Source organism: Prorops nasuta, unplaced genomic scaffold, assembly GCF_024137725.1.
Source record: "Prorops nasuta isolate Cenicafe-Biocafe unplaced genomic scaffold, Cenicafe_Pnas_1.2 PNAS00004, whole genome shotgun sequence".
NCBI lineage: Eukaryota > Metazoa > Arthropoda > Insecta > Hymenoptera > Bethylidae > Prorops > Prorops nasuta.
This window is the reverse complement of record NW_027116801.1, coordinates 9,795,662-9,819,365: the sequence shown is the minus strand read 5'-3', so window position 1 is coordinate 9,819,365 and position 23,704 is coordinate 9,795,662. Positions and strand designations below refer to the sequence as shown.

The following is a 23,704-nucleotide window of genomic DNA, read 5'->3' as shown; positions in this document are numbered from 1 at the left end:
AGAGTAAAAAGAAAGTATGAAAGGAATTGATTATTCATATATTTCGGATAACCTTTATTATTTAATGCTTTTACTAGTCACAATGTAGTACTACTAATTATTACAATATTATAATATTATCATAGTTATAATAGGTCATAATATATAATATATATGTATATATCTGTAATATTAATATACTTATTTATACCTTGTATTACATAATACACGATTCTCTCCTTACCTTAAACTTAATGTTATACAAATAATATAGTATAAATATATTATATTATAATATGATATAATATAATATAATATAGATATAGAGATATTATGTATCATCAGGATGGTATAAATAATATTGTATTTCATAAAAGCACTTCTTGTTGCTTATAATATTATCGTTTCCATATTGTTTCTCTATCTCTGTTAATGCCGCTCTTTCAACCCCTTCTGTTTAATTCCTTTCGTAAAACTTTTTCAACCATTCTCTATTCACGCGTCTCAAATAAAAAGGTTACAGCCACTTTTCGCACCTATATACTATCGTTCAAGTTTCTCGACGCAGTTACCCTACCACACCTTTCAACATATCCATTGTATTTAACTCAATCAATTCTTTAATAATATTTCAGCAAAAATTGTCCTCGACTTATCCCCCACTGTTTTTGTCTGTGTGTGTCTGTTAGTTTTGTATTTTTTTTTTTTTTTAATTTTTTAGGTATATTATGTATTAAATATGCTGTTGCGATATTATGTTCCTGCTGCCTGGTCCACTAACGTTCCTAGAAAAAATACTCTTCCTCTCGTCATTTTATCAACTCTATACTGAAAGTACTAATAACCGTGGATACTGAGATTCCCTTTCAAAAAACTTCATTGTCTCAGATTTTTGTCCCTATTTTGTAGTTTTCGTTTTAGCCGAGGATTGTTGCAACGAGGCGGAAGAGGGTGAAAGCGACGCTCGATTATCGCAGAAGCTGGGTGACGAAGCTGATATCATTGGATCGTTGAAAATATTCGTCTGGTTTACCCAATTTGCATCAATTGTTTCCGTTTTTCGTTATCGACAATTCTCGCTACGTGCGCGTCAACAGAGAAAATATTGCAAAGTTTCGGCGATACTCGGCCAAAAGCGTGCTTGGCAAGTACCATAATCGACTCGGGTTAATCTCCATGCACGCTTACTGGATAGAAAGACAATCGTTTCCTTATACCCACCTTTGTCTCCCTTTCGCAGAAATGTATATACATGCACCGCTTATCCTACACGACACATTCCCGATTATTACCGTTTTCTGTAGCTATCCGCGCCCCCTCCTAACTTATTCATTAATTGTCTTAACTCTCAATTGGTTAATTATTATTCTTAAGATTAATTTCACGCGGGATGTCAAAGTTCAATCCCCCCCCCCCCCAATAGGAAGCCAATCACAATTAAAAATTGGGAAAAACCTTAAGGATAAATCAAACAACTTTTGCGAGTCATCCAACCAATTGAGCTTTAAGCGTGGATCTTCGACAAGAAAATTCACAATCATCTTTCCTCGAGTTGAGAATTTGAACATATTTTACTGTCGAATGCTCCAGATGAGAAATCTCACGTCTAAACTGTTTGATTTCACTACAAAATGCTATACGTCGCGGCGCGGCGCTTTTAGAAGGTTACAACTACAGGTGTGATGTTGTCCATAATTGATTATTGAACCATCCTTTATGCTATGGCCACTTTCATAGAAAATAGGGAAATCTCGTTTGACCGATGCGTCGTGAGTTATTATAACATAGTTTCACTATTGCGATTTCACTTTTCACGACTTGACATTTTGCAAGTAATTTAATTGAAAACGCCCTTTCCACTGATTGGTCATCGGAGAGCCTATAGCATTGGTCTGATTCTTTCCGATCCATAGAAAACTATATTAGATTGACAGAAAAAGATTTTAATGTTCTCAGAATCTTCGATGGGGATTGTACAACGTTGCTATGTAAAGTGTGCGTGTTACAAAATAGCGAGGCAAACAACGTGGTGAGAATCCACTTGTTGTGCACATTTCGTACAACTGACGAGAGATATAGACATTAGACGTGCGCGGAAAGTGCAGGCAACGAAAATACATATAAAATGTATGAATGCATATATCGACTTCGAGAGAGATCAAGGAACTGGCCCTCTGGCGGCGAAGCGTGCAAGTTCCAGCACAACATACCTAACCTACGGGAAAAAGCCTCTAATAAAAAAATTATTGTTTGATTCGCAAATTTATTTTGTACTTATGCTCGTTATATGTGCGGCCCGGAAACCGTTTTAATCATCAGTCCGGCCCCCTCCTACACTTTCTAATCACCGTTAATCGACATTCGACTGCAGTGTACATCTTATATTTGAAGCAGAAAACACGTACGCGCGATATGGCGCACCATGTGCTTCCGCCGCCAAAGTGCACGGGAATACACACATAAACGATCGTTTATTCTGCCTTTAAACGGATATTATGACGGATTGTTCGAGTATACACGTGAAAATCTAACTAAACAGCCCGAAAGACGCGTTTTACAAATTACGACGCCCTTTCGGGAGAGAATCACGAGAGATTGGAAATTAGTAAAATTTTCAAAAGCGATAATGCAGAAACTATCACTACTATTGTAACGGGTATATTACACTTATAAAAATAATCTGTATGAGAATTTCGGACCTCGCGGTTGTCCCTTGAATGTCGCAACTATCCAATTGCGATACGTTAAAGTATAGGCAAAGAGCCTCGCATTTATAACCAAAAAATTTTACATTCTTACTCGATTCTGCGCGTAATGATATTACAATGGAGGCACAGTATGTTACACGGTTGAAATCTCGATGATATTTTCACTTTGATCGGTACGACTTTGGAACGTGATTGATCGATCGGAGTTTCACGAATTATCGTATTTTCTTTTTTGCTTTTCAAAAAACTTTACGATACGTGGATAAAACGAAATAGAGAACTTTGAGAAACGAGGTTTGAAATAAGCCCTTGTGAAACTCGGGATGATTAAGTATTCACGCTTATTAATGGTCGTGTTGAACAAGGATGCTCTCAAAAGTTGAAAAAAAAAGCAAATCAAAACAAGTGTTATAAATTCGCAATAAAAAAGTGTCGTTGTTGGGATCTTCTCCTACACAAAAAATTGCTTAATTGGATTTATTCGCAAAAAAAAATAGAATTTAAATACCCACGAATATAGAATGGCAGCAACAAGGTTTCGGTACTTAATTTTAAAGTGATGTTTATCACGCGAATAACGTTCACCGAGGGCCAAATTTTGTAGGCGGAACTTAGCTCGGTCTTAATTGAGATATCAACTCGCGTTACAGTTCAACCTTCGATAAAATGCTTAACTTGGTCTTTGTCTCAAGTACTTGCTAAGTCGAAGTTGGAGCTTTGAGTTTGGTTAATAAACTTGGCCTTTGTTACCGAAGGTGTTACCTTTTAAATAGCGCTACTGTAAGGTCTCCACAAATCGATTGGTTAATTCCATGATATGACGATAAAGAGCCTGGGCTCATTGAAAAAGAATCGCAAATGGAAGAATCTCTTGAGCAGAAAGCGATTGGTTTCCTATCCGAAGAATATTGAAACCCCAAAGGATACTTATAAAACAGCAAACGAGCACCTGCTTCACACTCATCAACATAACCTAACTTTTATGTCATCGATTTATTAGATGATTTTCAGAAGAAAAGTAGTATTCCTACTAACCATTGATTCTCCAAACACTTACGAATTGTATTTAGAAATGATTGATTGCCAAATTCTTTGATAAGGCTATTGCAGATGGCCCAAAGAACACTGTTACGATGGATACTTTAAGTTTGAGCTACACAAGCTATTGTTTTTTCGACATTTGTTCAATATTCCTGGCAAATTATTTCGTTGGCTCTCGAATCCTCCAACTCTAGTAATGAGGTACGGGAAACGAATTTCTACTCTATCTCCCTTCCCTTACTTATAGAATATTTAATGGCCTGACCAGAGCTGTAACGCTGTCGTTCCACATCAATTTCTTTCTGTAGTCTTCATAATTTTTTTGGTATTTTACTTTAATGATTTTTTTTTGTTTTTGCCAATTTTCTAATTTTCCCGAACATTTCATCACCGCGAGAAGCAATCGGATAAATGTCTCGCGTTACAAGTGGCACAAGTTAATCACAAAAATTCTGCAGAGAACTCGGCTATTTCGTATCCGGCAATGCACACCATCCTCCTCTTAAGATTCGTTGCTTTCGGTTCTCCGGGAAGAGTACGCGAGAGACTGTTTTAAAGAAATGGCTGCGTGCAAACGTTTGGGATCGAATCGACGTCAGAGAGGTTAGTTTTTATTGGTTTTCTGAAAAAGGAGTTACTCCGCCTCAATAACACTTTCGCTCTAATAATAATAGACAGACAGATTAAACAGACATTAAGTAGACAAACAGACACTTAGGTACCATGTAATGCGTAGTATGTATGTACGTATATATGTATCGAAACGTTCGTCAGCTCGCGATTTATTTCCCTGTCACTTTCGCACAGACACACGCACACCTGCTTAATTAACAATATACTTTTTATTATTATTTATGCACACGCTTATCGTACAATGTATATCGAAAAGTCACAGACAGTATCTTAGTACACGTGCAGTAAGTGTCTTACATGTTTACCGTCAAAATATAGATATATATGTATGTATGTATATAGATATATATTTATTTATTTATTTATTTAAGTGTGTGTAAACATATATGTTGTATATTTTCATCTATGTCGATCATATGTGTTATTAAACCTTATCTCGTTATCTTACGTCTGGACACGGGGTAGGCTCGTTTTTCTTGCTTCCCTATTTTTTATTTTTTTTATTTTTTGCGTTTCTGTGCTACCAACTGTAACGCAAAGCTCTCCACGCTATAAAGCTTTTTCTGTTTCTCCATTCTTGCCATCGATCTTGTTACTCATCAGAACTGCCAAACGCGTTAATTCCTGCTAACAAGGAATTCTCGTCAAGGTTTCCATATATGATGTCAAAAGAGCAGAAAATAATGGAACATCGTTGGAACGGTATTACAACTGTGTGGACCATTAAAGCCGATAGTTTGCTATCCGAGCTTCGACTGCAGACACTCGATGATTCTCTGTTTTGAGGTTAGCTTAACAGAGTAACCGTCTGGCGTACCCGAAAACCGTACAGAAATGCAGAATAAGCAAGATAAAGTGGCTGCTATTACGTTAACGATGCACAGTCGATATTATCGTTAAAAATAACTACGGTGCGTCTCTAGGAAAAAGCACCCTGTTTATCAGCTGACTCGGCGATGGCGCTGCGGTGCACAACTGAATGGCGGTGGACCAATGGGACTTCCTGATGGTTCCACACAAACCAATCAGAGTGCAACACGATGGGACTTCACCGAGTCAGCTTTTACGCTTATGTAATAAATACAAAGACAGACAGATATACGCGTGTATCGGTTATATTACACCGTTACACGTCGAATACGCGTTAATTATGCATACGTATGTCCTTTCACCGCACGCGAACGCGTTTTTCTCATTATTGCGCATTCGCGAGCCCCGTCCACGCTGTTTTTGAGTGTCAAGGCTGTGTCGCGATTCGACAGTTTAGAACACGAATGATCGTTAATTGCCAGAATCCGCTTTTGTCATATAGTATCGTATTAATAAGATTTGCACAACATCCATGGAGCTAAGATTCTTGAAGACACTCTCGAAAGCGCATTTCCACGAGGAATTATCTCACTTGCTGGAGACCATAACGAACAAAGGCCACGTTCTAGCCGTTATTTTATACGAGGTTAGGAAGCGATAGCTAGAGGGATAGAATAGAGAGATAGGGGAAGGGAAGATTAAGGAAATAAGGAGGAGGGAGTATTATGGGAACTTTTCGCAAGTATCCAGCACAGAGTTAATTCGTCGTTTGAATAAGCACTTTTAACAGGCAGGACACCCAGCAGAGAACGATTTCGTTGACTCACAGCGCGAATTAAGGAACACATTGGACACGTTCTAAAACCCTACGCATTTGGATTAGCAGTCCTTTACGTTCTTATCGACACGAGTGAAACGATAGCCGAATTATGTCGGATAGGGTTTCGCAAACAGCCACTTGCAGTACAAGGCGGCCAACGAACGACGAGGTTCGTAGCATTTATCAAAAGACGCAACCCCGATATTTTTGCTCTAATTAGAAAAATTCCACTATCGCGGTGAATCAATAAAAACAGTGGAAAATTAAGCTTATTTGCATCTTCTCGACTTCCCCTCTTTCTTCTCTGGTTTCTCTCTTTTATATTCATCTTCGTTTTATTTTACAGCCCAAATTTCCGTACGTACCTCATTCGTTTGTGCGGGTAAATTGATGTTTCAGCCGATCACTTATGTACAGTTGAGATTCTCTTATTATTGTAAAAGACAGGAAAATATAAATTCTTCTGGTAATTGATCGCAAAAAAGGACAGGGATTTTGGCTAATTATTCTCCAAATGTATGTTAAATGTACGTAAAATTAGTAATTGGTCGAAGCGGTGAGGTTAGAAAAACTAATATAGCATAGCTAAACTATATATTATTACGCTTAGAGATAGAAACTGCTCGACACTTAAGTATTAATTCGAAATTAGTTACAAAATCTATATGCATGGCCCACGGTTAGTATATCTTTTAGTTTAATTAAAATAATGGAAGCCGAGGATATAAGCAAGTTTATACTAGTAAGCAATCTTGCTCGCTATTTTGAAAGCTGAGCGAGCCAATCAGCATCGACCAATAAACACGTCTCTCTTTATGCAGTACTTTACCTTTTCTACCTCATCGAGTCTCTCGCCGTTATCGTATTTTGCTCGGAGCTTTCGAATAACTTCATTTAGCGATAATATCACAAATATCCATTCTTTGAAACTTCCAGAACGAGAATCGTCTTATAGTAAATGACTCGCCGAGAGTTTTCTTGTTTTTTCATTTAAATAACTCGATTAATTTTGTTGTAACTTTTTTATAAAGCGAGCTCAGTTTCGCGATGCTCTTCATTATTATTACCTTTTTTCAAAAAGGTTTTGTCTTTTTGTTTTATTATTATTTTTTTTTAAACAAGGGACAAACAGCCTTAATCTCAATCACACACGCGAACCTTACTTGATATATTAGATATAATATTTAATATAATATATATTTTTTTATGTATGTATTATGTATAGCGATAATAGAATATAACATTAGCAGTATTTTAAATAATATTACTTGAACACTTGTACTTAGGTTATCTTAAGAAATTTTACTCCTTGCTATTTTTGCTTCGATTGTTTATCTCTATTGGGATTCTTCGTTTTTCATTAAATATTATACAGAGTTATACTTTCCGATTATTAATCCTGACATCGATGGCTTTAATTTTAACAAATCGGCAACAACGTTCTGCTGCCTATTTACGTCTATATTATTATTATTATGGATACAGTCGATAAAGCAGCTCCAATACCTGCCATACCGACCCTGATTGCACGTGATCGCGCGTGTATAAAATACAATTGAGTACAGTACGGCTACCCGAAGATATATTATCCTCCTCCTATCTCCATTTCTACCTATCGTTATTCAGCGACGTTTCTTGGTTATTACTCCTGTTTACTCTCTAGGTTTAATCATTATATTATTATATTAGTGTCGTAGTGATTCGACGATACTTACAGTTATTCAATATATTGTTTTTCAACATAACTGAGACATTGTTTTTGATTTACTTTTTTTTTTCTTTGCTTCAGTTTTGTTCCGCTTACAGAGGCTCGTTCCCGAAAGGATAGTCCATAGTCCGTTCACAGAATCGTTTTCAGTATTGCACAGCTTTCTGCAAAGGCAACTGGCTCCTTATTGGATACACACGCCTTGCTTCTACTGGAGATCTCGAATGCCTTTTTTTTACTACCGTATCATTGTATTTCAAGAACGACGAACCAAGCGAAAGTATAAATAATTTAACATCTATCTTATGTAATTTTGCTATATACGTTCAACAAGACAACTCAACTGAAATATGTATATATCACTAGATCCAAAAAAATGTTCTATTCCCAAATAATCTTAAATTTTGCTAATCGGACAAATTGATATTCAAAAATTGCATCACAGCATTTTTGTGATTAAGCAATTTTAGCGACGATACTTTCAATGTCATTTTTATTGCAGAACTCGTCTTTTTCTGCTCGTTGCAGCAGAATTCCATAAAGTCTATTTTTTAATAAAACTACAAGTGATACAGACGAGAAAAGGAAATTAATTAATCCATCTCCTACGACACAACCACAGCACCTTGTTTGATAATATCTCGATAAATTTTCTCTCGTGTCTGTCACATTATTTTGTAGCATATGTCGTACGTATGTGAGTATAATGTTATAACAGTGAGACATCGATATAGGGGTTTTCATTGTTATTGCATTCTGGTGTTATGATTTTTCTTATTTTTATTGTTTTTATTTATAATATAATAATAATAATAATAATAATAAAATAGCAATAGCAATCATAATAATAATTAATAATAATAATAATAATAATAATAATAATAATTAATAAAGATAATAATCATAATAATGAAATAGGTATAGTTACACTACTTAGGTACAGCTGCTTGATACTCTTTCCTTGGAAAAAAGAAGAAAGGAAAAAAGAAAGACGAAAACATAAAACAAAACAACACATCTCAGGGTCCAATTGGAAGCAAAATGGCGCCATATTTTGGATTGTTACAAGAAAGCTAGAGCCAGTGCGCGTTTTGGGTCCAATATTGGTCCGACGATCGTCTCGCGGCACAAGTGAAGCGCATAGACTTTGAAAAATCCATTTTGGATCTCGTTGGGACGGGAAATAATTCGTAGAGATTGTCATCGATCGTCATTCATGGCACCATTTTGCTTAGGCAACAAACAATATGTCCAAATAAATATTAGATATATAAGAGGCTGTTGATTTCAGGAGGTTACTTTTTTCTGTTCTTTTTCTCCTCGTCGAAATTCAGGCCACGTGCGCGCGCGCGCGATACACACACACACACGCAAACGCTCGCGCTGTCACGTGGCCCAACAGCGATGCACGCATCACTGCAAACAGATCCCCGTATAGTCTCCGCATCTCGTAATAACACAATAATCGCAAAATTGTTTAATACAATACAATATAAGCGATACTTTTGCTATATGCGCATGTATACTCGCTTACAGACTTACAATTATACACGCGTATACGTGCGCAGGCAGCGTCCGCATCGTAATACACACAAGAATGCACTTTTAGTGATTTTTCTCATCCAATATCTCTCCATCTTCTTATCCTTTTATAATATAACCAGACCAGACAACGTGGCAACACCACAAAACATACACGTACATTCACACGCACACTCCATACGCTTTCACACCTACCACTTGACAGATTCGTCGATTTTGCTTCATAGCTATTTTAAACGTAACACTTGTCTCGTTACTTCCCTTAAACACATTGTTATTATTTTGTGCTAATTTCTCTGGGTCTCCTGGCAGCATGGCCTCCGAGGATTCTCAAGTATATGGATACAATATTAGTTCCCCGTCTCTTTCTACACGGATAAGAGTACCAAGATTTCTTAAATACTTGCCATTTCCATCCGCTAATGCCTCCTTTAGGGTCTACAGAAAACTGATGAGGCTGCCAATTGGTAGTGCCAATAACTGCCACCAGTGGGCAATAGTGGTCACCCCCCCCCTCCCTCCATCATATTTTCTACTTGGTTTTTTTGTGGACTCTGCGCGGGTATTGTTTTCTTTTGCTCTGCTTTCTTATCTCTTTATATCAGTTGCATATGATTGTTTATCTCAATAGTGATTAGTCAATGTGTACGTGTGAGTGTATAATATGTATATGCTCCACCACTAAACTACACACAAGTTCGAAATACGCTGCTAATATTCTTAGGATCTTTAGGTATTTTTTTTACTGTGTACTGGTGAGTATTCCCTTCATGTGAGTGTATGTGTTTATGTGTGTGTTAATTTTACGCGAGTGTAAACTTAAAAATCGAACGACCCCACACCATTTACGTTAGGAAATTAAAGCTAGGCTAGCATACGAAGGCAGTAAAAAATATAAACGATATGAAATTATTGTACTATATCGATGAACCTGGCTAATACCGACAGCATTCGTTCGATTTGATATGACTCTAATCATTTTTTTGCCAAGCAATACTTTTTTGTCCCGTAATTATAGAAAATGCTGTCACACATTTGTCGAATAATATTATACTATACACATATTCTAGAAAAATGCAATATATTTACCGAAGAGATAAAAATAATGATTTGATAAATTTTCGCATTGATTATTCAATTGTAGGCGCTGTTTCGTTAAAGCCGATAGTTCGTAATACTCAATTCCGTGAATACCAGGTCTTCTCGATGGAAAAATATCGTTGACTTTTTATTTATTATTAGCGCTACTGTGAAGCGAGTATGCGACTGTTACGTTACATATTGAAGAAGCTTATTTTCCTTGTACCACGCGTATGAGGCCGTGTGAGGGAAGAGTGAAAGAGAATAAATGTATGTATAGTGTTTGTGTGTGTGTGTACATTTTTCACTGTCGCACGTATTTTTAAGCTTGTACAATGACATACAGCTAAAGATATAACTTATATGGGATTACTCTTAATTAACACACTGTTATTATATTAACGGTTAGGATAATCGACTAATCATTAACAGTACGAATATTTCTATGCCTATTGATAAGTATATTAAGGCCTTGTATTGAGGTTCATGGAGAACGTACCATACCCCGTTCACGATTTTCAACTGTTCCCACGAAAAGTGCGTTATGCCTATATGGATCGTCAGACGAGAGAAGATTCGATGCCGGACAGTCGAGACCCCCGAGAAACTACTCATTCTTCAGTCCAAGAGGATCGAGAATCAAAATGCTAACTTATTAGGAAAAGATGGAGATTTTCTGCCATATTTTTTGAGCGGACAATTTGAAAAGGTCCCTTTTGAGCAAATCGATAATATCCGTGAATGAAAGACAATCGTTGTTAGCGAAGTAAGATAATTTGTACAAAGTATAGAATATGTGGTATACGGAAGTGCACGATAATCTTCGTCTTTCTCCCTCTTAAGTAAACATTCCTTTCCGTTTTTACAATGGCCCCAACAAATTAATTGCGCAAGTGCATTAAGTATCTCAATTAAAGTACGAAATTCAATGAGCTCTGGATGATTATCGACTCTAACGCTCAAAAGTACTTACACGTATATACATATCGTTGGTTAGTCTTTGTCTGTGTCTTCGAGATCTCGATTTCCGGCACCGGATCATAACCATGTTGAAGCACTTACTTTATTTAGAATTACACGTCACACACGTATATATGTATAATAGACCATATATATACGTATATCGATGAAACTATGACGAGTAAGAAAAGAACTTAGTATACGAATTAAATGTGTCCAAGGGTCAGTTTTCCTGAGCAATGATCGCCTCTGAATCTACACTGAACACAATTATAATTGAGAACGAGGCAAAACGCGTCTCGGGGAGGACTCGGCTTGGCTAAACGAAAGGATTCTCGACTTCCTTTAGAGAGCGGAATTCGAGTTGTTTTGTATCCCGACAGATGGCGCTATACGTGAGAGAAACAAAGAAGAGTATTATATTATCGACTGAGGCGCGTCGTGCGAGAGAGACGAAGCCGAGAAAAATAAATAAAGCTCTCGCGCGTGTCCCCCCCAGAGGACAGCTATCTGGCTTCGAACGTTGTTTTGAGATCCGAACGAAAGTCAATAGATCGGCCTAAAGGAGAAATCCAGGATAGTCCCTAGCTGACGACCAGGCAGATATGAAACACGCTTTTATACGTAACTAATCGCTTTCTCGATACGGAGGAATGAAAAGAATAGACGCTAACGTTGATTCTCTTGATTCTCGAGTGTGATCTCGGAATTGAGGAACTCATCCCCGATACACCCTGCAACTTTCAGCCTTGGAATGGAACCGTTCATACGTATAGTTGTGCGAGCGGTTCCTCCACAGTCTATCGTGTTTCGCTTCTTTCTCACCGCCCCCTAACACGACGATAGTCTTAAGAGTCCTCTCGAATACTGACGTGTATCGCACAACCTGTACTTTTCGCGTTAGACTAGCGCAGTTCCTGCAATATCGAATTTCGTATATTAATGCGACTATTATAGCAACGGTGTCGATTATAACTTCACAACCTGAATTTTTCTGGAACGGGCCTTTTCAACACTTATCCATCCATCCAACTTTGATTCACCTTCACACCCCCCACTCCCTACTCTTCTCTCTCTCTCTCTCTCTCTCTCTCCTAACAATGGCACGGGAAGCTTTGCAATGGAGATAGAAAGAATGCATCGCCTAAGCAAAAAGCTTAAAACTAACGATTAACACTAGGATTGCACGAAAGATCGTTTTATTAAAAGACGAGAGAGGCTAGTTCGATCGCTTCCCTGCTCGTTCCGAATCAAACAACAGAACCGCTGGACACTTGGCTTTTTTCAATCTTGCTTGCTTGCTCAAATTGGCTCTGCCAAAGATATTTTGCCCGATACGAGACGAGGCACTCGCGAGGAATGCGAGGAAGCGGAAGAAGCGCGAGGAAAAAGCAGCTAGTCGCAGCACTGTGCGTCGACTTAAACGTTAAATACTAATCAACTAAACGAAAAGTACCCTCACCAAAATCTACGTGTGAATAAATAATATATATATATATGTATATAAGGAAAAATATTCCCCCTCCTATTCCAACTCCCCATGCGTATACACCTAACCATTATCCTCTCAAGTTCATTCTCATTCCTACTTTTTTCTCTTTTTTTTTCTTTTTCTTATTTTTTTGTTTACTTGTTGGTCTGTGTTCCTTTCCTCCTATACTTGCCACAAAAATCGTTTCACCCTTTCCCCTTACGTCGGCCGTACTTAATTTTTTGCATTAACTCAAATAGATCGATTTAATATCAGTTCTATGGCTTTAAGACAGTCTTAAATTTAAGGTCCACCTTAATGGGATATGAGCATTCGCGCATCTACAAGGTACGTTACGAGGATGTTCCTCGTATCTCTCGCCGATCACTCGGAACAATTCCATCATGAATGCGCCTAGCTGGAGATGATGTACTCTTGCGCGAGGGATCCCAGCTACGTTTCGGAGACTTTTACCCAGCCGACCAGAAATATCTCGGCGTTCGATTTCCAATCGACGGATATTTCCGCTCCGCGAGTCATTCGCGTGTACGTTACTAGCTTAAAACCCAATTACCGATTCTCGTTTTCCTTAAACGCTTTTAGAACAGAGTCTGCCGCTCGGATCTCGAAGAGCGGGGTTTTTCCAGCGATTTACCAAACATTTTCGATGCTGCTCGATCGTCGAGCACGATCCCTGACCGAGGCTTCCATCCGGATCAAGAGTCTGATCCCAACGGGTGAGATTCGGCAGCCGCGGAAATTCTTTTCGCGTGCATCGATTAATACTGATACAAACGTACGAGAAAAGGGATACCGATGCACGAGAAAATCCTTCCCGTCCTCTTTTCGGTCGGATCGCCGATATTATCGATCCGGGGTGTGTAAAAACAAGAAGAGAGAGAAAAAAAGGGAAGTATAAAGCGCATCCTCGACGAAGCTCGGTCAGATTCGACGCTCCCGTTGCCGTTGAATCTCGGGACAACGACGCACGTATTTTGGAACGTATGCGTGAACCAACTTTGCGCTCTAATTATTTAAAGTCCTCACAGCTCGATTACTTGGCATCGGTTAGTGCGTCACGCACCAGTCCCTCCTTCAACGGAACGTCCACATTTTTTCCCGCGCCCCGCAATCGTCCTCGATCGTCCCGATTCATTTTCCAGATCCCCAAACCCCCTCCTATTTCCTTATCTCATGTACGTGTGACCTCTGCGTGTGTGTCAAAGCGCAAGTGCGCTCGCGCGCTTTCTAACCTAACACATCGTTAAAAACCTAATTAATTTGCTACGATAAGAGAGAAATATAAACTAATGCTCACAACACAGTGTACAATTAATTATTATAATATATATATTTATGTATATATATATATATATATATATTTATATATATTTATTTTATGCATGTATAATTATATAGAGACCCTAATCAGTGATTCCTGCCTTACGGTGCTTTTACTAGTTTTCTGTAATACTCGCGTTTATGTAATTGGCATAATAATATACTCACAATAATATTCATTGATAATAATGATAATAATAATAATAATAATCGTAATAATAATATTAATATAATAATAATATTAATATAATAATAATAATAATATAATATTTATATTCATATGTCCATATATTCGTAAATCCATATATATTCATTTATATCGTGTGTCATCGGTTAAATATATATTTATATTATCGTTATCTGTATATAATATATATAATATATAGATTTATTTAAATTTCTTAAATCATTTACTTATTCTTAATCCGTCTATATATTCATATATATTTATATGTATCGTACAACATTGTCTCAACTGAAATGTATTCGTGTACTTGAAAGGGATGTTGGCATTTCACAGATTGGTTTCAGAGCGTAAAGAACACCGGTATCATCATCATTATTATTATCCTTCTGGTGCCACGCATCTTTCTCAATAATTTTCGGCACGCTTATACATTTCACTTTCTTTGCTTTTCTCCTGTGGATATTGTAATAGTTCAGCGATGCACCACACACACGAGTCTAGTCACTCGGCCCTACATCGCATTTTTCTCCGTTCAACATTTCTTTCTCCTTCCTTCTTTTTCGCGTCTCTCCCTTTCTTTTTTCAACTGTACCTGATTTACGTACTTCGGACTTGACTCCTCGTGGAACGCTTTGTTTTTTCAATATTCTGAGCACCTTGGATTAATACTAGGCTGTGCGCGCTAGAGTCACAAACTTATATTCGAACTTTGATCGTGCGATTTGATCTTACCGCGTGTGTGTATGTTTTTGCTTTTACTTCTGGCTATTCTTCTTTTGGAAAAGTTAAAGATAACTGTAGAGCACTCGACGAATATAAATCGATTTTTCATTTTACTGGTGGATCGGTGGAAGCCACCATATTTCCTCTTTCGTTCGTTTTTTACCATGGTGTGAAACCAACTCTATTTTCTCACTTTCCCCATTCTCCTCCAAGTGTTATCTGTATAGAGTTGAGCTTAATCGGCGCGCGTCAACACTAACGGGAAATGGCTGCGAAAGTTTTGCGGTTTACGCAGTGAGGAGGAACTTGAGTGGCGAAATCGATCAATTCTTTTGGCGAGCGTGGAAAAGTTTCTTGCGATTCGCAGAGGCAAAGCTTTTGGCAGGACTCGTTCAACAGGGGTTGAGAGGCGGGGAATCTTAAGGTCACTTGTCGATCTAAAATACCTACGTTAATTAGACAGTATCCACACGCAAAGTTGTCTTCCGTGCGCGAGTCTTACGACTAGAAATATACTGAGGCAGGTTCTCTTTACACACGGCAAACTTCACCTCCCCCCCCCCCCCTCCCCACTCGTTTAAACGTGCCGTTCATCTCAAAGTTGTTGCACTCTATTTCCAACTAGATACTTATATATCTCGCTTGACCCAACGAATCTGTTAATTTCGAATTAAGTACGGAAAAATTTGACATAGTCTTAAGAATCAATTTCTACACAACGATCGATCCTCGCAGCGCTCTCTCTCTCTCTCTCTCTCTCTCTCTCTCTCTCTCTCTCTCTCTGGCACGAAAACGAGCGGCAGGGGAGAGGGGAAGCTTCAACATTTCTCCGCACTCCTCTCCTCACACTTCCCCTCGAATACACCGAAAGCAAAAAGTCACGCGCGCTCGTAAACTGATTTACCTCGACTTGGAAAGATTTTACAGACTATCGTTCATCAATTAGGCACTGAAAACATGGAATTTTCGCGTTTCACGTTATTTACTTAACATTTTTTTGAATCTTTTTTTTGTTATTCTTCCTGCATCCTTCTTCGGTTAAGGCTCGTTTCACTATTATTAGTTCAGAGTTTTAACTCTCTACTGGCCGGAGCTGACAGGCAGTCCTTTTGTTCTCTCTCTCTCTCTCTCTCTCTCAGAAATAGAACCCTCTCTCCCTCCCCCCACCACAGCATCCCTCGCTCCATTCCCACTAGAATCTTCCGCAAAGCACAACGAGAACAATTTTACAGAACGGTAGTTTCACGATCTTCGTGGAAAATCGCGGCGTTCTCATACAAATCTCATCATTCTTAAGGACCAAAAATCGGATCGAAGCGTAATCTCCGCTGGAATTGTGGAGTGGAAAATTTGTCCACGGTGCGCTAGCTCTCTCTCTCTCTCTCTCCCTCTCTCTCTTTCCAGGGTATAATAACGGTGAACGAGGAAAGAGCGTATCCGATTGGTCTCGGATGGAAAAAGGTGAATTTGATAGTTGATCCGCGGATCGGAAGATATTGAGAGTGATAATTCGATCGGATCTCGAGGCTCGATCGCGATATATTCGATTTGATATATATATGGTATATATACAAGTATATATACATATATACTCGATTGGAAGAACTCGACGCACCCCGAGCATCTTCTCGAGGATATGTGGAGCGAAATTATGTTTTTTCCACACCTTTTTTCACCCTCCAACCGGAACTCCACCCCGCTCCCCGTTCCCCTTTCCCTATATACCTATACATATATATAACCACGAATCGCGATAACCAGAATTTTGCCGAATTATCTCTAACCTTATTCCGCGTTTAAAAAACAAACGACTGCCCCTTTGACTTTCCTTTTGTTTTCCTTGAGAATCAATAAGCTTTTTTTATCAGATTCACATCGAGGGTGAAAACCTCGGCTGGAAACTGTTTTTTAATCTTAACGCGCGAAAGGGATATAGTTTTTCTTTCGTTAGAGAAAAAACCAATATGTACAAATATACCTTTATATGCGCTTTTTGTTTTTGTTTAATGTATAGATATAATACATCTATATAATATATATATGTTTTTATATATATATATATATATATTTTTTTTTTATTTGTTTATATCTATATGTATTATAAACATGTATATAGAACAACGATCGTAATAATACGAAATGTAGAAGAATTCCGTCGCAAGGATCATTATATGAATAAACGGGGTAGGGGGAATTAATTAAGTTAACTAATAATACGATTGGCAACACAATTAAGCGTATATCAGAGCAGCTGGGTTCGTCGATCACACAAAATTCCCTCTCGCCAATGAAATACCCATTTAATGGAAGAATTGATTTTATTTTAAGCTTTTCGCGTCCATGCCAGTCTTCCACCTTGACCCCATCGCAACGACCTTGACATTCCAACCAAATCCCATCCAGGACCCAAATTGGCTCCTATACGCGCAGAAGACTTTGAGAGGATTTTTGTCCATCCTTGTTTCCAGGATGAGAGAGCGTTTGTGCGAGTTCCAAAGTTTTCCATTGATTTCCGTTACCCTCGGGAGCCCAATGCGAGCCCTTGAACGAGTCTTTGGTGGATCTCAAGGTCGCGATAGAGAGTCCCCCGAAAAAAGGACGTCCTACGTTCGTTTAAAGACCCCTTATTAACAATATTTCTCGTTACATTTAAGACTATAAGAACTAGACTCTCTAGGACCTAAGGTTACAGTTTTGCTTCGTTCGTTACACTTAAATAGCCTTAAATGAATGTCCTACGAGCCTTGCCAGCTTCGTCATTGCCTTTGTCATTCTTTTCCAAATTTTGTCCCTTCCCCATCAAAACTTTGCACAACGATCGAATGTTGTCTTTCGCCATGGTTCCTATCTTTTCGAAGCTAGATTCTCATTAGTTTATCTTTTTTTCAACAAGCCTGAAATTGCTTTTAATTGCCAAATAAATTTACCACTTTGCGTGGTCCGTTCCTCAACCTGACAGCCATTCCCGATTCGGAATAACTTGTAAAAATATGTACGCGATGATATTTCCATGTTAGATTGATCCCTCGTTAGGTGTTATTCGTTTATTCCTCTTTGAGATTTTTAGCTTGGAATGAGTATCCATTAGAAACGCTGGTTGTTTTGATCGCTTCTCCGATTCTTCTACACAGTCCATCGCGATTTTCAGCGAGAGTATAAGCATCGTTTATTGCACGTGAAAGGCGATAGTTCTCTGCTGCTTTGTCTTTCCTTCTTCAAAAATTGTCCTGAGTCAGGTTCAAGGATAATTATCAACTGCCAGTGCGATACCTCGAACGTCGCATCGTTCGACGGAATCGAGAATGAGGTAATTGTTCCTTTCGTTCGAAAGTCTCCAAGCAAGATATTACTCGATTTTCATAATCTTTATTGCTGTCATGGTTGCGTCATGGAAGATCGGACACGTCGAAAATTTCGTAGTTTCCGGGTCATTTTCCTCAGCTAGCCGGATAGAGAGATCCGTTCCCTGGTTTAAACTGGAATTATCACATTTGGCTAAAAATCCTATCGAGAATTCTCCAAGCTCTATTTTATCCTAAAAAGAAAAGCAACAATTCGCTACAGGAATCGTCAAGTTCCAGTCTGAACGCCATCCAGCAATTTTTCTCGTACTCGTCTTTTCGGTGCTAAATGAAATTCGCTTCGAAACGAGAGGCGCGCACGGCGCACGCAATTTCCGGTGGACGAACGATCGCGTTGCACACTTTTATCGAAATGAACTTTAGAGAGGATGAGCGATGATTGGTGGGGTGGTCTCGTGTCTCAAGTGCGCGAAGATTTCTGGCGAATTCGAGTGTGTGGGGTGATTAGATACGACTGGATCGATCACGTGACTAGTGCTAAAGAGGAACTTGGAAATATTGCTACCGCGGTCTTCCTCGGACTCAGGCTTCTTCCTGGGAATGTCTGGCTTGATCCGGTACTTGCTTGCGTTACACCGGAAATTCGTGTCGGTTTGGATCAGAAGAATAATTTTCCTCGCCTTTGGCCAATTTCTCTTGCTGGATGGTCGCTTCGACCAGAAACTCTTCTGCGTCGCCATGCACGCCGTGCAATTTCCACGCAGATTCTTCCAGGATAAAAAATATACTTTCACCAGAGTGACTCGACGCGCAAACGCACCACGGCTCGACGGCCCAAAGCTCGTGGCTCTCGATCCTCGTACGCTCGATTCTACACACTCGATTTTTCTCTTCTTAGGGAAAAAAGTATACGTTGTTTAGTCGGACGATATCCTTTGCCACTGGACGACGCTCCATCAACGCCCAATTTCATACGGGAAATCTGAGATCAAGAGTTACTTTATTAGAAACGGTTCGCGTTTAATAAAATATGCTGTGTTATCGCTCTACGAATAAAAATCAACTACTAATGCCTCGGTTTTCAGTCCGTTCAGGTTAAAAACTTGATCTCGCGCGATCGTTAAGTTTACTTTCTCATTGTCATTGCTCCACCATCGTAACGCGCGAATTATGATTATCGAATTATCAGGTAAAGTATCGGTTCCTCGTCAATGATTTCCCCGCGTAAGGTTGCCCTGCTAGCTTTGCTGGACCAGCAAGCTGAATTCGTTCGAAAATATCGAGTCCCTCTCGATCGAAACAATCGTCGCGCCTCTCCCGTCTCTCCGAAGGAGAAGACGCGGTGGAGGATCGCCATTAATTAACGACGGTATTATAATAATAATAGTAATAATAATAGCAATCATCGCCTGGTACCCCCTTGAAGCCGGAAACGAGTCGACGACTTCCTAACGGAGTTTCATCGAGCCATAATTATGAAAACACTGTCTAAAGGCCAGCGGAGCGTTGGCCGACTATTTATATAGCTTATACTTTGTGCCCTTCCTCCATATTAAGTCTTAATTATCGCGCACCAATGAGAATCAGCCAATTTGTACACTTACGACCTAACAAATATCAATCTCACGTTCCCTTAACTCTCCATCGTTCAATGCAAATCTTCGCAGTTAATTCGCATGAGTGCGCACTACCTTTAGCCACGTTAATGTCTTAATGTATTTTAAATTACTTCGCGAGTGAGAAAACAGATCTGCATGGATCTGCCGAAGAATTTAGCTCTGATTATTTTGTCTTAATTCGCTGTTTTTGCGAATGTTTTCCTGACTAGGAGAGAGAGAGAGAGAGAGAGAGAGAGAGAAAGAGAAAGAGAGAGAAAGCTTATGGTTCGTTAAAGCACATTAAACTGGCTATCGGTACTTGAGCGTGAATCCTCTTCCGGTCGACGAGCATGGGTCTACTTTCTATTTGATTGATACGTCCATCCAATCACCGAATAGGACTCTACTAGCTTGGACGATTCTTTTGTTACTTTGATTAATATATTTGTGTGTGTCGATATATATTAATTTTTATCTTTATAAACATTTGCTTCGCGCCGTTTGATTGATAATGATTCCCCCCTGTAGACCCAGTGCTGAGTCCACCATGATGGAGAGGAAAGTTGCGTACTTGTGCTTATTCAACCATACACCGGACGTATGTATACACCACTTATGCCAGAGATTAGCGTCGCGTTGAAATAAATACTCTTACATACATCTTTAAGAGCTATGAACGTCTCACACACGAGTCCTTATTGTAATACTAGCTTTGAACACTGAATTATCCACCCGATTTCTTTTGCATCTCGATCTTCATTATCGTCGCTCCCTACCTTATCGGCCTCTCACCTCGCGTTTTCTCCGACGCCCAACTCTCCGACCAATTCTTCGTCGAGCTTTTTATTGCATTCGCCGTAAACACAAAAAGTGAACGATTAACGATAAACCATAGCGAAATATATATCATTAAAGAACATTAAAAATAGGCCACTTTAACGAGCACGCGCAAACGCCGCCATCTTTTAGCGCTAACCCCCCACGAGAATCTAACGAGCGACTGCGAATAACGTGCTCGCAAATTATCAACAAAGAACCGAAATTATACAATGTGAGCAAAACTTATCACGCATTTTTCATCTATATATTCAATACTTTGGCTGCATATGCTGGCTTTTGGCAATTTTTTCCCGCGCAAATTTCTTACACAATTGCTTTCTAATCCTCTTGTGTTTCAGAGTCTTGATAATGATAATAATAATGATCATCATAATAGTAATAATTAGGATAATAAAAACCGTAATGATAATCGTAATAATAATTGCTATCCTAATAAATATAATTTTACTAATAATAATAATAGTAATAATATCGGTAGAGCGAACGGCAATACAATAGTAACATGATAGTAGCAGCGTTAGTACAGTATAGTTGCGGTAATAATAGTAATAATTCTTTAATAGTTAATAGTTATAGCAGCAGCGATAATGATAATAGTGCTTGAACGCTTGAGATTTTGCGAATCAGGTAACGTCGAGAGAAAATGGCGTACTTCAATTGCGTTTGGTGGAAATCGATCGAAAAATCCGCGAGATCAGAAATACTGGCGCTTTAAGGGGTTATATCTAGTTAGAATTTTCAAAAAATCGATTTTTTTTTTATTTCATTTTCGTAATGTACTATAATTCAAGAATGAACACAGAAAATTTCAAGTCGATCCAAACAATATCTTTTGAGTTATAAGTATATTTGTGAAGATGCGTCTGCGCGATCATAGGTAGCGGCACGCATGTAGGGCAATGACCCGATCGGTAGCTGTTTACCTGGACCGTTGGTCCTTATATGAATGTTTGTTTTGTATATCTATACATTATTTGATTTTATATTATTGTCCTGCTTATATCTGTCAGCTAGATTTAACGGTTTTCGTCCCACAGCTGACAAATATTGTAGAACTGTTTGCTACTCACAGCACTTCTGTCATACTTATTTTAGTTAGCTTTTGATTGGTGTGTGTTAAAATGAAAGTAAATAGGGATAAGCGGAAATCTACAAGTGCACATAAAGGTAGAAACAAAAAGAGAAGACATGTTTTTAATCCAAAAACATCTGAAACCAACGAAGGTAGTTTTAGTGCATCTGCGAAAAAAATAACAAATCAAGATTCTGTTATTGTGCCTCGAGATGCAACTGTCGAATACAGGATTTTGAACTTTATCACGGTTTTTGCGGCAATTTCTGAATATGTAAAATGCAAATCTTGTGGTGGAGATATAAAATTCCAAACTTCATCTGAACGTGGTCTTGGTTTTAAGATTGTTTTGCTGTGCGACGAATGTGCAACGCGTACTATCAATTCTTGTCCGTTTATTGGGCATTCATATGCAATAAATAGACGTTTTATTTTTGTAATGAGAATACTCGGATTAGGACTGAAAGGTGCAAAAAAGTTTTGTGGTCTAATGGACATGCCCGCTTTTTTAACTCAGAGTACATATGACATGATTCTGAAAAATATACATGGTTGTGTACAAATTGCCACCGATAAGCTTTTAGATAATGCTCGTACTGAAGAAAAACAGTTCACATCTGCAAATCAAGGCGAAGCTCATTCAACAGAACTCACTGTATCTGGCGATGGAACTTGGAAAAAACGAGGATTTAGCTCTTTATACGGTGTTGCATCATTGATTGGCTATTATTCCGGAAAAATATTGGATGTTTGTGTGAAAAGTTCGTATTGCAAACAGTGCGAAGTTTGGAATAAAAAATTGCATACTGAAGATTATCAGGATTGGTATGAAAACCACAAAAAAAGTTGTTCCGCCAATCATTCAGGTTCTTCCGGAAAAATGGAGGTGGATGCTATAATTGAAATGTTCAAGCGTTCAATGAAAAGTTTTGGAATCATGTATAAAAACTACATCGGTGACGGTGACTCCAAAACATACTCCGGGATATTAAAAGCTGCACCATATGAATCTGTAGAGATTTGTAAAAAAGAGTGCATTGGGCATGTACAGAAGCGAATGGGCACGCGACTTCGAGAAGTTGTTAAGAAATATGTGGATACCGTTGTCAAAGGCAAGAAAAAGGTTCAACGAAAAACTCTTGGTGGCAAAGGTCGACTTACTGGCAAGATGATTGACAAACTCACAGTCTATTATGGTTTGGCAATAAGAAGAAATTGTGATTCTGTTGAGAAAATGCATAATGCTATATGGGCTACATTTCATCATTATTGCTCAACCGATGACAATCCTTTGCACGAGAATTGCCCGATCGGACCGGACTCTTGGTGCTCTTGGCAGCGAGCAGCAGCTTCAAATGAATTAGCTGCATTTCACCACGATTATGAACCGTTACCTGCTGATGTAATCGAAGCTATTCGTCCAATTTATACAGATCTTAGCAATGAAAAATTATTGGAAAGATGTGTCGGTGGATTTAATCAAAATAACAACGAAAGTTATAATCAGCTTATTTGGAAAATTTCACCAAAAATCATTCCCTGCGGATCAAAAATCGTTGAAATAGCAGCTAATGTCGCGGCTGGTATATTCAATGAGGGTACTTCATCTTTATTATATTTTATGTATGCAATGGGTGTGTGTATTGGACCGAGCGCACATGAATATGCCCAAAAAGAGGATGAAGAGCGTGTCGCGATATCTGACCATAGAGCGCAGGAAGCGACTCGAGATGGAAGAATAGCTCGAAGACAGCACCAAATCGATGTTTTGGAGTCTGCCAAAGAAATTGAGGGTTTACTGTATGGCCCTGGAATAGATGATTCAGTGTAAGTTAAAGAATAAAGAATTTTACTATGTGTCAAACTTTTTCAAAACTTCAAACGCGTTT

The 23,704-nt window shown here is 38.6% G+C and overlaps 1 protein-coding gene across 3 annotated transcripts; it reads left to right on the top strand.

Annotated features, from left to right (window-relative positions):
- The first annotated feature begins 48 nt into the window (after positions 1–48).
- On the top strand, positions 49–23,690 carry LOC136772613 (uncharacterized). 3 transcript variants are annotated; one of them, XM_066725704.1, is made up of 2 exons: positions 49–5,817; positions 5,962–23,690. In XM_066725704.1, exon 2 carries the CDS (start codon positions 21,865–21,867, stop codon positions 23,644–23,646), a length of 1,782 nt encoding a protein of 593 aa, XP_066581801.1. In that variant the 5' UTR covers positions 49–5,817; positions 5,962–21,864; the 3' UTR covers positions 23,647–23,690. The 3 variants fall into 3 exon arrangements, with proteins under 3 accessions (XP_066581801.1, XP_066581799.1, XP_066581800.1); XM_066725702.1 differs by having other exon boundaries at positions 49–6,160; positions 7,781–23,690; XM_066725703.1 differs by having other exon boundaries at positions 49–6,160; positions 6,338–23,690.
- Positions 23,691–23,704: the final 14 nt, after the last annotated feature.